Here is an 11,717-nt window from a genome sequence, read left to right on the forward strand (position 1 = left end):
ACTGTGATTTTACCCTTAATGTTCAGTGCCAGGCAACATTACATGTGCTATTAATTGTTGTGATGTGTTCTTACTTGTATATAAATAGTATGTGGATGTTTTGCTTTTTATCCAGTAACTATTAATGACTCATTTTAATTAGAAACAGATAACTAAGTATAAAAGTCACTTACCACAATGTGATTCTTGCCGCCAGCTGAAAATTCTTGAGAGCTTTCTGTGCTACTCCATCAACTTTTCTTTGTGGAAACAGGCTGGTGAAAGTTCTCCCAGTCAAATTGAGTTGCCCAGTTTCAATGTATTGCTGTGTTTATATTGTGCTGAGGCGTTATTAGTGATCCTGTGTTGATATTTCCCAGTGCAGTCCAGTTTCCAGGGTTGAGGTAACGTCTTCATTTTCATTTGGCTTCGGGATAAAAGTAAATTTCACGATGTCTCAAATCAGCATGGAACAGAAGTCTTATTTTCTGAACAGATAATTATAAAGAGAATTTGCATCTCTTCCATGTGTTATTCATCTACATATTCTTAATATATATATATATAGGTACAGTTGTTATATAAAACTAAACCATGCTGTTGGCAAACCTAATACATACTTGTACTAAAACAGGACGATAATACTCACGTGCAGTTTGGGAATAAAAGCACCTTAAAGAGCTTTCAGTTAAAGCCACCAAAGAAGCAACCCAACTGGCCAAGTTTCCCTCAAAATCCACAAATTTAACTTTTATTGAAGTCAATGGGATTTATAAGCTCTGAAGGCCAAGCTTCTGTCCTGTGTGTAAACACCGGGATTTCTTCCAAGTTTCTAAACAAAAATTAACTGAATCTCCCTTAGTGTTGTAAACAGCAGCACTTAAAACATAAAAACCTGTAGCCCTTTAGTACAGACAGTGTTTGCTACAGCACAGTCCTTGGGTTTGAACGAGAATGGGTTTTAATACGACAGAAAGATAGCTGTGCTGCTGAGAGAAAATACAACAGGAGACTAATGATAGTTCTGACTGAGCCACCGAGCGAACGTGCATTGTTGTACTGGCAGGGAGGATACTGGTAAAATCAAACTTCTCTCTGTGTGGCATCTATTGCTGCTCCTGCATAAGCTGTCTTTTAATCATTAAAGACGACTGTGGATCAGGTGTAATGTGTGGTGCTGTGTAGTCAAGGAAATGGATGTTTAATTAATTCCCTGTTAGCTTTCACTCTTTAGGTAAATTCAGGAATGTTAGAAGGTTTCAGTCATGGGTTTGGCCAGCCACACCAGTTTCCAGGTGTCCTGAAATCACCTTGGCCAGTTCTGTGTTCTGATTTTATAGAGCATTAGTCCTTTCTTACTGTTTTTTTGGGCTTGAGTTGGGGTTTTTTCCCCTGGATTTATAACACCCAAAGGCTGCATTAATTTTTGTCCAGTGGTTAAAGCAGCAAAGAGCAAATGTCGTACAGTGATTGCTCATCTGTCCTTTCCATAAACATGTCTGCTAGAATCAATAATTAAGCTTTCTGCTAAATACCAAATATATGGATTAGTAGTGTCACTGAAGGGAAAACGGGGCATCTTTTTTAACTTAAAATGTTAAATATTGCAAATTTTTTTACAGCTCCAAATCAAATGAAAGCCAAGGAAGGGAGAAACCTATACAGTTCTTCTCGTTACGATGACTATGACAGATACAGGCGATCCAGAAGTCGGAGTTACGAAAGGAGACGATCTAGAAGTCGTTCTTTTGATTACAGCTATAGAAGATCGTATAGTCCCAGAAAGTAAGTGTAATGCATGTTTGCTTTCAGCTGCACAGGAGAAGAAACACCACGTTGACTATTTAAATTGTTAAAATTATCAGTAATCTTTTTCTATCCTCACTTTGTAATTACTTGTGGGAGTTTCATATCTTGCATGCTCCATCAAATCAGAAATATTGAATGAAATTATCCTGTGCTTCGCTGAAGAATAACTAAAAGCAAATGCACAGCTTGAAAAATAATTTATTAAGTATTTGTACACATACGTGGGTATTTGTCACCGTTTACTTTTTCTGATGTACCTTTCTAGCAGTAGACCTACTGGAAGACCTCGTCGTAGCAGAAGCCATTCGGACAATGATAGGTAAAGTACTTTTTTTACCTTTTAAATTGAGAACTAGATCACTGTATTCCTTTAACTATAGGTTTTAAAAAAAAAAGTTTCTCCTGCAAAAAAAAACGGTAAACAATTTTTAATGTACTAGATGTCTAAGAATAGTGTTTTTACATTCAAATCTCCTCTCTCCCCTTTATTCTGATAGGTTCAAACACCGCAATCGATCTTTTTCAAGATCTAAGTCCAATTCAAGATCACGATCCAAGTCACAGCCCAAGAAAGAAATGAAGGCTAAATCACGGTCTAGGTCTGCATCTCACACCAAATCTAGAGGCACCTCTAAAACAGATTCTAAAACACACTATAAGTCCAGCTCAAGATATGAAAAGGAGTCGAGGAAAAAAGAACCAGCTAGATCCAAATCACAGTCAAGATCACATTCTAGATCTAGGTCAAAATCCAGATCAAGGTCATGGACTAGTCCCAAGTCCAGTGGCCACTAACTGTATCCATGTTGTTTTTAGGCATGTAAGATTCATTTACACACAGTTCAGTTTACTTAAATTATCAGGAATATGATGTTGCAACAGTGCTAAAAAATATTTTCTTTGTAAGTTTTCCCTTGTAGCCGACAATGGTTAAAATTAAAACAGTGTTGAGAAGCCACTGAGGGAGAGCGAGAGAGAGAGAGAGAGAATGTCCACTTGGTTAAATGTCATGGGCAGCTACTGATTTGGTTGTGGTGTCTCTATGTATATTTTTGTAAAGATTTGCATTTTTAATGCTTAGATATTGGTGATGACTTGGTTGAGCATAACTTGCAACATTGTCCTATTAAAAATGTCATACCCATAGAGAAATTGGTACCAGTTTGTGCTGAACAGTTAAACCAACCGTTTAACTTGTTCTCCAATGCTAAACTTTGTGATCAGACAGAAAACTGGACAGCTGTAGTGCAACACTGACTGCTGTGAAACGCAGCCTGGCGATTTCATGTTTCCGTTGTTCAGAGGCAGGTTTCTGTGTTCTCCATGCCCACTGACACAAGTAGGTTGGTAAATGGAGCTCCATGGAGAGCTATTTTGGAGATTTCTCTTGAACCCTGCCATCCAGAGAGATGGTACTAACCTTGCATGTACTACATGGGGAGAGAGTTGGTCTTGGAAGCTCGTTCAGAGATTGTGCAGTGTCGTGATTTGTCAGGATAGAGGCTTCACTGCTTTTGACCTGGCTGCTAGCACTAAACATGTGAGGGGGAAAAAAACCCAACAAACGGACAAAAACCAAAACACCGTGAAATGGAAAAGTTAAATCCAGATCTTGGCAAATGGCAGAGCAACTAAATATTAGGTTGTGTGTACATTTTATGCAGTTTTTGTATCTATTCTAAATTTTAGTGAGCAGTTAACCATAAAATTGCTTAGTTTTCCTGCTGTTAGATACAAGTAGATTGTTTCGAGTTGTGTGTGTACAGTATATAAGAACTAAACTTTTATGCCAATGACTCCTGTGGTTAGTTGGTGTATTCATAGGTATAAAACTGTAGCCATCTCTCTTCTTGAATAACAAAGGCTTGCTTTTACACATCAAAAAGTATTTGGTCGAGCAAGTCTGAATCACTTCTTCCACAGAATGGATAGTGATTTGGTTCCAAGATTTCATTTTTCTCAAGAACAAATGTTTGAAGTTGGATATGAACAAGAGCTGCATCTCTAGCTATTTAGTTTATCACTAATACAGTATATTTAGTAAATTGAATGTGAAAAATAACAAAACCAATGTGTAATCTTACCAGTATTTCTCTAGAAGGCAAGATACTTTGTTATGAAAATGGCTTTTGGCGTTGGGTTTTTATTTTCTATTTACCTTCAAAAGCCAGCATCAAACACCCAGTGTTCCTTGCTGTCTTATGTAATAGCGTATAAAGACATTGATTTCAACAAGTTCCTTTTTAGAGAAATATGTTAGGTTTTGGGTTTTTAGAGTTTTCAGCAGGGCCTTTGAAGAAACACAGATGGCTTTTAAATCTTGGCAGTGGAACGTGCTTAGGGGGTTGATCCTAGAATCTTTGTACATTTGATAGTATTTCTAACTTTTTCTTTACTGTTTGCAGTTAATGTTCATGTTCTGCTATGCAATCATTTATATGCACGTTCCTTTTAATTTTGTAGACTTTTCCTGGATGTATAGTTTAAAAACAGCAAAAAGTCTATTTAAAAACTGTAGCAGTAGCGTGCAGCTCTAGCAGAGGAAAGTTGTGGGGTTAAACTTTGTATTTCCTTTCTTATAGAAGCTTCTAAAAAGGTATTTTTATATGTTCTTTTTAACAAATATTGTGTACTACCTTTAAAACATCAATGTTTTGATCAAAATAACTAAAGACCCAGCTTATTTTCTGCTTGCTGTAAATTTAGCAAACATGCTGTAATAAAAAAAATGAAGGAAATACTGATCCACTGGAATTATTGTAGCTTTAGAATTTGACTCCAGAGCATGGTTAGGAGTAGTTATGTATCCCTTACGGAGTAAAATCCTTACTATGGTATTTCAGTAAAGTCAGGAATTTATCATTTAATGTCTGAATAAATATCATTTCACATTTTTAAAGGGGTACTAGACAAAATAGGAATGATAAGGATATGTTTTAGTCTGATATTGAAATTTCCATTAACTTTCATTATTGCTAGATGGACTGCCCTATGGTTAAAATTCAGATCCTATTAGCCAGGTTATGAACTAATTAAAATCAGCAATTGAAGATTCACATAGAACCAAATTTCTGCTATCACCTTAGTGATTTGTATTTGCTGTATCAAAAATTGCACCAGCAAGTGGTTCTCTAGAAAGTGATAAAACTTTGCTGACGTTTAGAAATCGAGCTGCCTCCTGGCACTTGTGGTACATACACTGGTGGTTCTCAGGCCACTGAAGGAAAACAACTCTGAAAAGCACTTAATTGCTTTGATAAAGCCACTCTCACACTTTGTAAGTCAAGCTGTGATTTATCTCGTAGCTGTCTGCTTGTAACAGCAGAAAAAACACACCCCTTTTTTCAGCTCTCTTAAATAAATATAGTCTTCATGACCAAAATCCTGCTTAAAAGTGGTCCACCTGCCTGTGTCGTGGGAAAGCATGGTCAGGTTTTTGTCAGCAACCTCGCAAGGGATTGCTGTAAGGAATGTTCCAGGATTACAGCTGGATCGATGGGGAGGAGGGAGAACATCTTTGTGTCCAGGCTGAGGTTCTAACTTGAGACTGCAGAGTAATAGTAACTATACCTTAAATTATTTTGTCAGCATGTCCGTATGTTGTGTGCCTCGACATTTTGATGTATAGCACAGTTTATAAATTATTTTTTTTCTTTTTAAAATCCAATTCATTGCAAGTATAATGTAGTATCTGACAGTTCTGATGGTTCTTTCTTTCTCTCCCAGAGGTAGGACTAAACTTTGACTTGACTTGTGTATATGAACAAGCCAGAAAAGCCGAACACAAACCCACGATGTTTCAAGAGTGCATGAATAAAGATGTTGTCCTAGTTCTTGCTCCCATGGAAAAATTGTGAAGAAGCTGTTCTGTGGGCCTTTCAGTTGGGGACGAGTTAGCAGGATGTGGCCAAAAAAAAAAAGGGGCAGGGAATGTTTTATGCATTCATGCAAGTCAAGCCACAAGCCTATCTAGATATAACATCTCCCTTCCTTGATGCAGGTATCCTAGTCCTGCTCTAAAAAAAACCAAATATGAAAGAAAACAAAGCAGTAGCCTGTCTTGTGCAAGCTACCTGCAGGTTATGCACAGCTGGAATGCAAGAACATAACGCAGGCTACAAAAGATCGTGTGTAGGCATCTTTCTTTTGGAGTCTCAAGAACGGTGGGAGTTAAAGGGGTTGTTTTTTTTTTTCTGTGGTAAACTAGATTTTTTTTTTGTCATTCCTGCAAAATTTGTAGAGTTGAAGTAGTTAATGTAAAAAAAATTTCTGCTGAAAGTAATGGCTGTGCTCCCAAATATCTGCAGCGTATTGATTTATCTCAGCAGTAATAGAAGGCTCTGTTGGAACTTCTTTTTCATCAAAAGTCCATGCACCCAACTGGTAATTAAAAAAAAAAAAATCTTAAATTTAGTGGTTAAGTAGCTGGGTGTTTAAATTAGGGACTATAATAGACTGGTCTCTGAAAACTAAATGTTATCCTTTCTATGTCTTTTAAAGATGTTTAAATGTACAGTATAATGGCTTTATTCAAAGTGGAGATTTTCCATTTCAATGTTATTTTGAGCTCTCTTCTTGGAAAGAGCTTTTTTTTTTTTCCTTACTGTTTAGTCTGGGGTACCAGCTTGAAATCTGTTCAGAGAAGGGCAGTTGGATTGATCCACATCAAGCAGCACTGCTACTTGATTTTTTTTTTTGGCAGGGATGTTGCAGATGAAAGGATAAATTTACACATTTTTAGGACATAATCACCCATTAATAATTGCTGGTTTTCTCCATTTATCTTGTAACTTGCTTAAAAAGTCTGTAGTCCATTGCTATAATATTTGTCTAAAGCTGCTCTTACTGATGAGATGATGATAGGAAGGGAAAACAATGTACCCTGTAGTGTGTTTGATCAAAAGATGCTGATGTTTTATTCATACACATCCTTTCTTCTTGAGTTTTGTGTTCCATCTGTGCAAATAACCCTGTGAATTGGGAATAAAATGTACAAGTTTTGACTATAACTTGAGAGCACCTTCTGACTTAATTAATACAGCTGTTGGAGATTTGAGCACTGAACTACCTGGGGAAGTTCCCTCTAGTGCTGAGCCAGCCCCCCATCCTCACAGGTAGCAGAGCTGGATCACAGCTGTGCTCAGCTTGTCTCACAAGTCCCAGGCAGAGCCCAACAACCCCTGAGCAGCCTTGGGTTGGGGAGTAATATTAAGTGTTCTTTTCAAGCCCTGTGTTTTCAAGCTGTTGTGAAGCGATTCCCAGCTTGTTCTGGCCCAGAACACAGGCCTGGGGTTCTCAGGTTGCTGATTCTGCCCAGATAAAGCTAATTGTAAAGAGTTTCTTACCAGTCAGGATAGCAAAGGGGCAATGGGTGTGAGCTGGAACACAGGAGGTTCTGCTTAAACTTGAGAAGAAATTTCTTTACAGTGAGGGTGACAGAGCCCTGGGACAGGCTGCCCAGGGAGGGTGTGGAGTCTCCTTCTCTGGAGACATTCAAGACCCGCCTGGACACCTTCCTGTGTGATCTCATTGAGGTTCCTGCTCTGGCAGGGGGATTGGACTGGATGATCTTTTGAGGTCCCTTCCAATCCCCAATATTCTGTGATTTCAATACATTCTAATACAATTATCAGTATTCTAAAGTGTCACAGCTTTGTAGAGCTCCAAGCTGCCAAAATTACCTAAATCTCACTTTTTTTCATTACCATCTTGAAACAGAGGCTTTTAGGGGGTGAAAAATTGACTTTATTTAATTTTTTTGTTGTCATTTCCAATTTGTACACAGTGTCATTAATAACTGACAATTTGATACACAATTATAACTGGGATACAGCTCATACACTGGTGAAGATCCAGGTCACAAAGACATTAAAGTTTCAAGAACTACCAATTCCATTTTATTTGGAGCAATAGATTTGTAAACATTCAACCAGCTGCCAATACATTTTGAATGTACAGAAAACCACCTCAAAGAGCAGGTCAGCAGTGACCGGCTCCCCGGCAAGTTCAAGCACCTCGTTAGTAATTACTGTGTTTTGAAATAACCCTGGGTTCTGTTATCACAGTCCAGCTGGGTCTGTTACAGGATCTGATGAATTGTGACAGCACTGAAAGCTGCCCTGGCCCCATTCAGAAGTTCATCTATTTTAGCAAATATTGGGACAAAATAATGTTGTAGCATTGATTCATTTTAGAAACAGGAACACTGATAATACTCCAGCTTCATCAAGCACCCAATCTCCAGCTATTTGCATTTCTTGTGAAACATGATTTGATTTTGAACACCATAGTGTTTTTTCATCACTTAATTCACACCTCTCCTGTGCATTCTTAAAACTTGAGCAGCTTTTTTTTTTTTTTTTAGGGTTTTTTTTTTTAATTAAAAAATTCTAAATAAGCCTCTTTTGCACTGAGTTTACTTTAAAATGAGCTCACAACCAAGTAAAATGTGCATATTCACTGTATGGTAAGTGAGGGCACAGCCACAAATGTCCTTTTTTTTTCTTTTTTTAAACAAAATATCTTTTTTTTTTTTGTTTTAAATCAGGCCATGTACTCAACATGGTCTTCTTACATTCAGCAGTTTTGTACTAAAAATAATTCTGTGCAGGAAAGCCCAGCATAAATTTACATATGCTACAAAGTTTTACATATATTTACATGGCTCTGTCTTCCCTATGAAAACATGTTAATACCTACCACAAGCTACTGTAACTTAAAACAATTATTACAGGGTAACCAATTTAAGACCAGCCTAAGTAACTACTCCAACCTTAACTATTTAAAAAATGATACCAAAAAAATACATATATATGTTTTAAAACTCATCAGTGCAATTGGAATACGAAGGATTGTTTCAGGTTTTGGCAGTCGTCTGGCAATGCAGTGTCGTTAGTTGGCACAGTCTGACTTGAGATTCCAATGATTTTCCTGGAACTGCAGAAAGGCAATGACAAGCTTTCCCAGATGTGTTCTTCCATCCTTTCCAGAACACACCCCAATTCTGTTTCCTAAATCTCAATGTTAGTCACAGGCTTGAAATACTCACCAATTCCAGAGTGCCAAATAAAGCTCAGGGGTATAACCCAGAGTAGTTTTCCCTAATGCCCAGGTGGAGGTCTCCTCAGCAGATCTGCTCTGCAGAGTTTGTTACTGAACTAGCAAATTTCACACGAGTTTGAAAAGCAGCAAAGTATTTGACTAAAGCTTTCAGTGCATTTTTTTTTCCAGTTAATGCTGCATTAAGTTAGGTAAAAGCTGGTTTTCTAACACCACACCTAAAAGTAGTCACAATTCCAATTCTGAGAGACAGTCTCATTTACTCTTAAAATAAATGCTGACTGCTCAGGATTTTATTAGATTATAAAGAAAACACCTATTTCACAGTGAAGTGAACACAGCACACAACTTCTGAGGTAAAACATTAGGGGAATGTAAACTTGTACCCCCTTCTCTTCCAAGTGACTGACTACATGCAGCAAGAACATCTAGTTCTGTACACCTGTGCATCTGGAGTTAGGGATTAACAATCCTCAAATTTGAAACCCTGTAAATTTACATAACTTTTAACATATGAAAAGTTACATCTCAAGCCTGGACTTTAAGTAATGTTTTCAGCTGAAATGTCATCATTTCTTTATCAGAAGGTTTAAAAGAAACAGGTACCCAGTGGCTTGGTGGCTTAGGAAGAACACTTGGTGAGGGTGGCTCGCTAAATTTTGCTCCAGCATAGTTCTGATTGGTTTGAGGTGTGAAGAACAGGTTGCGATTCGCTAAAGCAGGACTCCAGTTTTGATTACTGGGGAAGTGAACATTGTTCTTTCCCCCTTTCTGCATGGCCTGCCATGCACTAGGTGACGAGTTGCATCCATGTCCTCTTTCTTTCTTCATATAGGTCTTCATCTGTGAATTCTGCTCTTTATTCTTCTGCCTGTTTTTAAGTTGTTGATGGTTCTTGGTGATATTTCTAGACTGGGGAACTGGAATGTTGAATCTTTCTCCACCACCCATCTTCAACTTAAATGTCACCTGTAAAAACAGGGGGGAAAAGTCAGTGGAGTTTGCATTACTACTTTTATTTAAATAAATAAATAAATTAATTAATTAATTCATTTAAAAAGAAAAAGAAAAAAAAAAACAGAAAATATTTCAGAGGATTTTTAGATTCTAAGCAAGGGACTGAAATCCATCCAACCAAAACTTGTATCAATTGAAAGCAGTGGTTTTACTGAACGCCACTTCAGTAACACCCGAGAACTTTGCTGACATACTGATGAGAACTGAATTACAATGCAGTGTATTTTCTGAGGGGGTGATTACTGACTCCACAATGGCTCAACAGTTCTGCTGCTGCTGGCTGACCAGCATATCACAGACCAACCCATCCTTCAGAACTGCACCCCAGTTCCATCAACAGTCACAGCTTTGTCCACCTATAGTTATGAAAACACTGATTCTCCAGGCAGCCCAACTACTAAACACACCACCACTTTTCTTCTCCTCAGCAAAAGGTGTTACTCAAAGAATGTGAAAGACAAACTGATCACACAATACAGTTCCAAATTTAAGGTGTTAGTATTTAATCCTGAAGACGATCTGGGCAAAGTTTGCACTGATAAAGCCACTCCCCAAGTCTTTCTGGTAAAGTCTCAATTACTCTGATAAACCCAAAGTGAAATGAAAACAACCTCAAATGGAAAGCAGCCGTTTGTAATTGAACTTCAAAGCAGCCAGCCAGATACTATCACACAGTACTTGGCACCCTCATGCTGACTCTCCTCCTGTATGCTATTCCTCTTTACCTTTCAGTTGTCTTCTCAGATTCCACACTCTCCCACTCTTGCCCCCTTTCTTGTTTCCAAGCCTGAAAGAGTAGGTGCTGCCTTTTGCTGGACTCCTTCCTTTGGCTGGGAATAGAAGTTTTCATGGGCTGATCTGCTGTATTCAGCCAGGTAGCCGAGCCCAACATCGGATTCTCGGCACAGAAGCTCCAAGGGAGAAGTCCCACTGCAAGAAATAAGAAGGAAGTTTTAATTCAGGTTAAAGAAAAAACGGTTTCCCTTTCAAATTAAAAAAAAAAAAGCTAAAATAATTCAGAGAATTCATAAAGTCAGTTGTGGCTCTTTATCTGTTCAAGCTTACAGTATACTTCAAACTAAAAAAAAAAAGCCACCACACCCCAGAAGTCATGGCAATATTTATCTTTATTTGTATAAAATTCACCATCATACTCAGCATTTCACAAAGAATAACATTTTTATCATGCTCTCGCTATATATTTTTTAAAAAGTATTTTAATAGGTAAGCAAGATTTTTTTTTTTTTTTAAATAGAGAGAAAAAAGTCAAATACAATGGAAAACACTCTGGGATGAACTCTCGGGGAACTAGCACTTCAGTGCATCACTCTTGAGCACAAAGAAACCCTCCCAGAAAGCCACCCCTGGGGAACTCACCCGCCTGACTCTGTGGGACCAGGGAATCACCGCCCAGAATTCCTGGGCACAAAACCTGACCCCAAGTGTCCCAACGCTCCCCATTAAACCAATCGCACCCAAACCCTCCTCCAGCCATTACAACGGAGCTCCACTGCTCATCTGCCAGCTGGTTTTTTTCACCTTTGTTAGCAAATTAATTCCTTACTAACTCTTACAATGATTTCCTGTTTAGGCAATGACTCAATACTTTCCTGAAATAATTTTAATCCTAAAGGACTCCAATCTGTTCACCTCCCCCTAATTGATCTATCACTTCAGAGTCACCAGCACCCCGTGTCCATCACTCCCCAAAAGCTCCAAGAAGAGCTTTTTTTCAACATTTTTCCAGCCTTCGCCTTCTTGTGACTCAAAGTAAAGGCCGAAGTCACGTCACTAGCACAGCCCAAGCTGCTCTTCGCTCCCCCCGGAGCCGCCCTCACAGGCTCGGCGCTGGC

At 38.3% G+C, this 11,717-nt stretch overlaps 2 protein-coding genes across 2 annotated transcripts in view; one reads left to right on the forward strand and one right to left on the reverse strand.

The window, feature by feature from the left end:
- Nucleotides 1-3,073, forward strand: part of SRSF10 (serine and arginine rich splicing factor 10) — a gene marked incomplete at its 5' end in the record, with an annotated part of 5,225 nt that extends 2,152 nt beyond the window's left edge. The window contains 3 exons of the mRNA XM_010165191.2: nt 1,597-1,764; nt 2,054-2,107; nt 2,286-3,073. Of these exons, the coding sequence (XP_010163493.1) occupies nt 1,597-1,764; nt 2,054-2,107; nt 2,286-2,583 (520 nt within the window). The remainder of the gene's footprint in view (nt 1-1,596; nt 1,765-2,053; nt 2,108-2,285) is intronic.
- A 6,302-nt stretch (nt 3,074-9,375) lies between these two features.
- PNRC2 (proline rich nuclear receptor coactivator 2) lies at nt 9,376-10,794 on the reverse strand. The gene is made up of 2 exons (XM_010165190.1): nt 10,590-10,794; nt 9,376-9,816 (listed from the first exon to the last, which is right to left on the reverse strand). The coding sequence occupies exon 2, from the start codon at nt 9,796-9,798 to the stop codon at nt 9,376-9,378; it is 423 nt and encodes a 140-aa protein (XP_010163492.1). The 5' UTR covers nt 9,799-9,816; nt 10,590-10,794.
- Nucleotides 10,795-11,717: the final 923 nt, after the last annotated feature.

The sequence above is a fragment of the Antrostomus carolinensis genome, unplaced genomic scaffold, assembly GCF_000700745.2.
Source record: "Antrostomus carolinensis isolate BGI_N321 unplaced genomic scaffold, ASM70074v2 scaffold37763, whole genome shotgun sequence".
In the NCBI taxonomy this organism is placed as follows: domain Eukaryota; kingdom Metazoa; phylum Chordata; class Aves; order Caprimulgiformes; family Caprimulgidae; genus Antrostomus; species Antrostomus carolinensis.

Bases quoted from the DNA above. Each gene is read 5' to 3' on its own strand.
- PNRC2 (XM_010165190.1), bottom strand. From the start codon at position 9,798: ATGGGTGGTGGAGAAAGATTCAACATTCCAGTTCCCCAGTCTAGAAAT.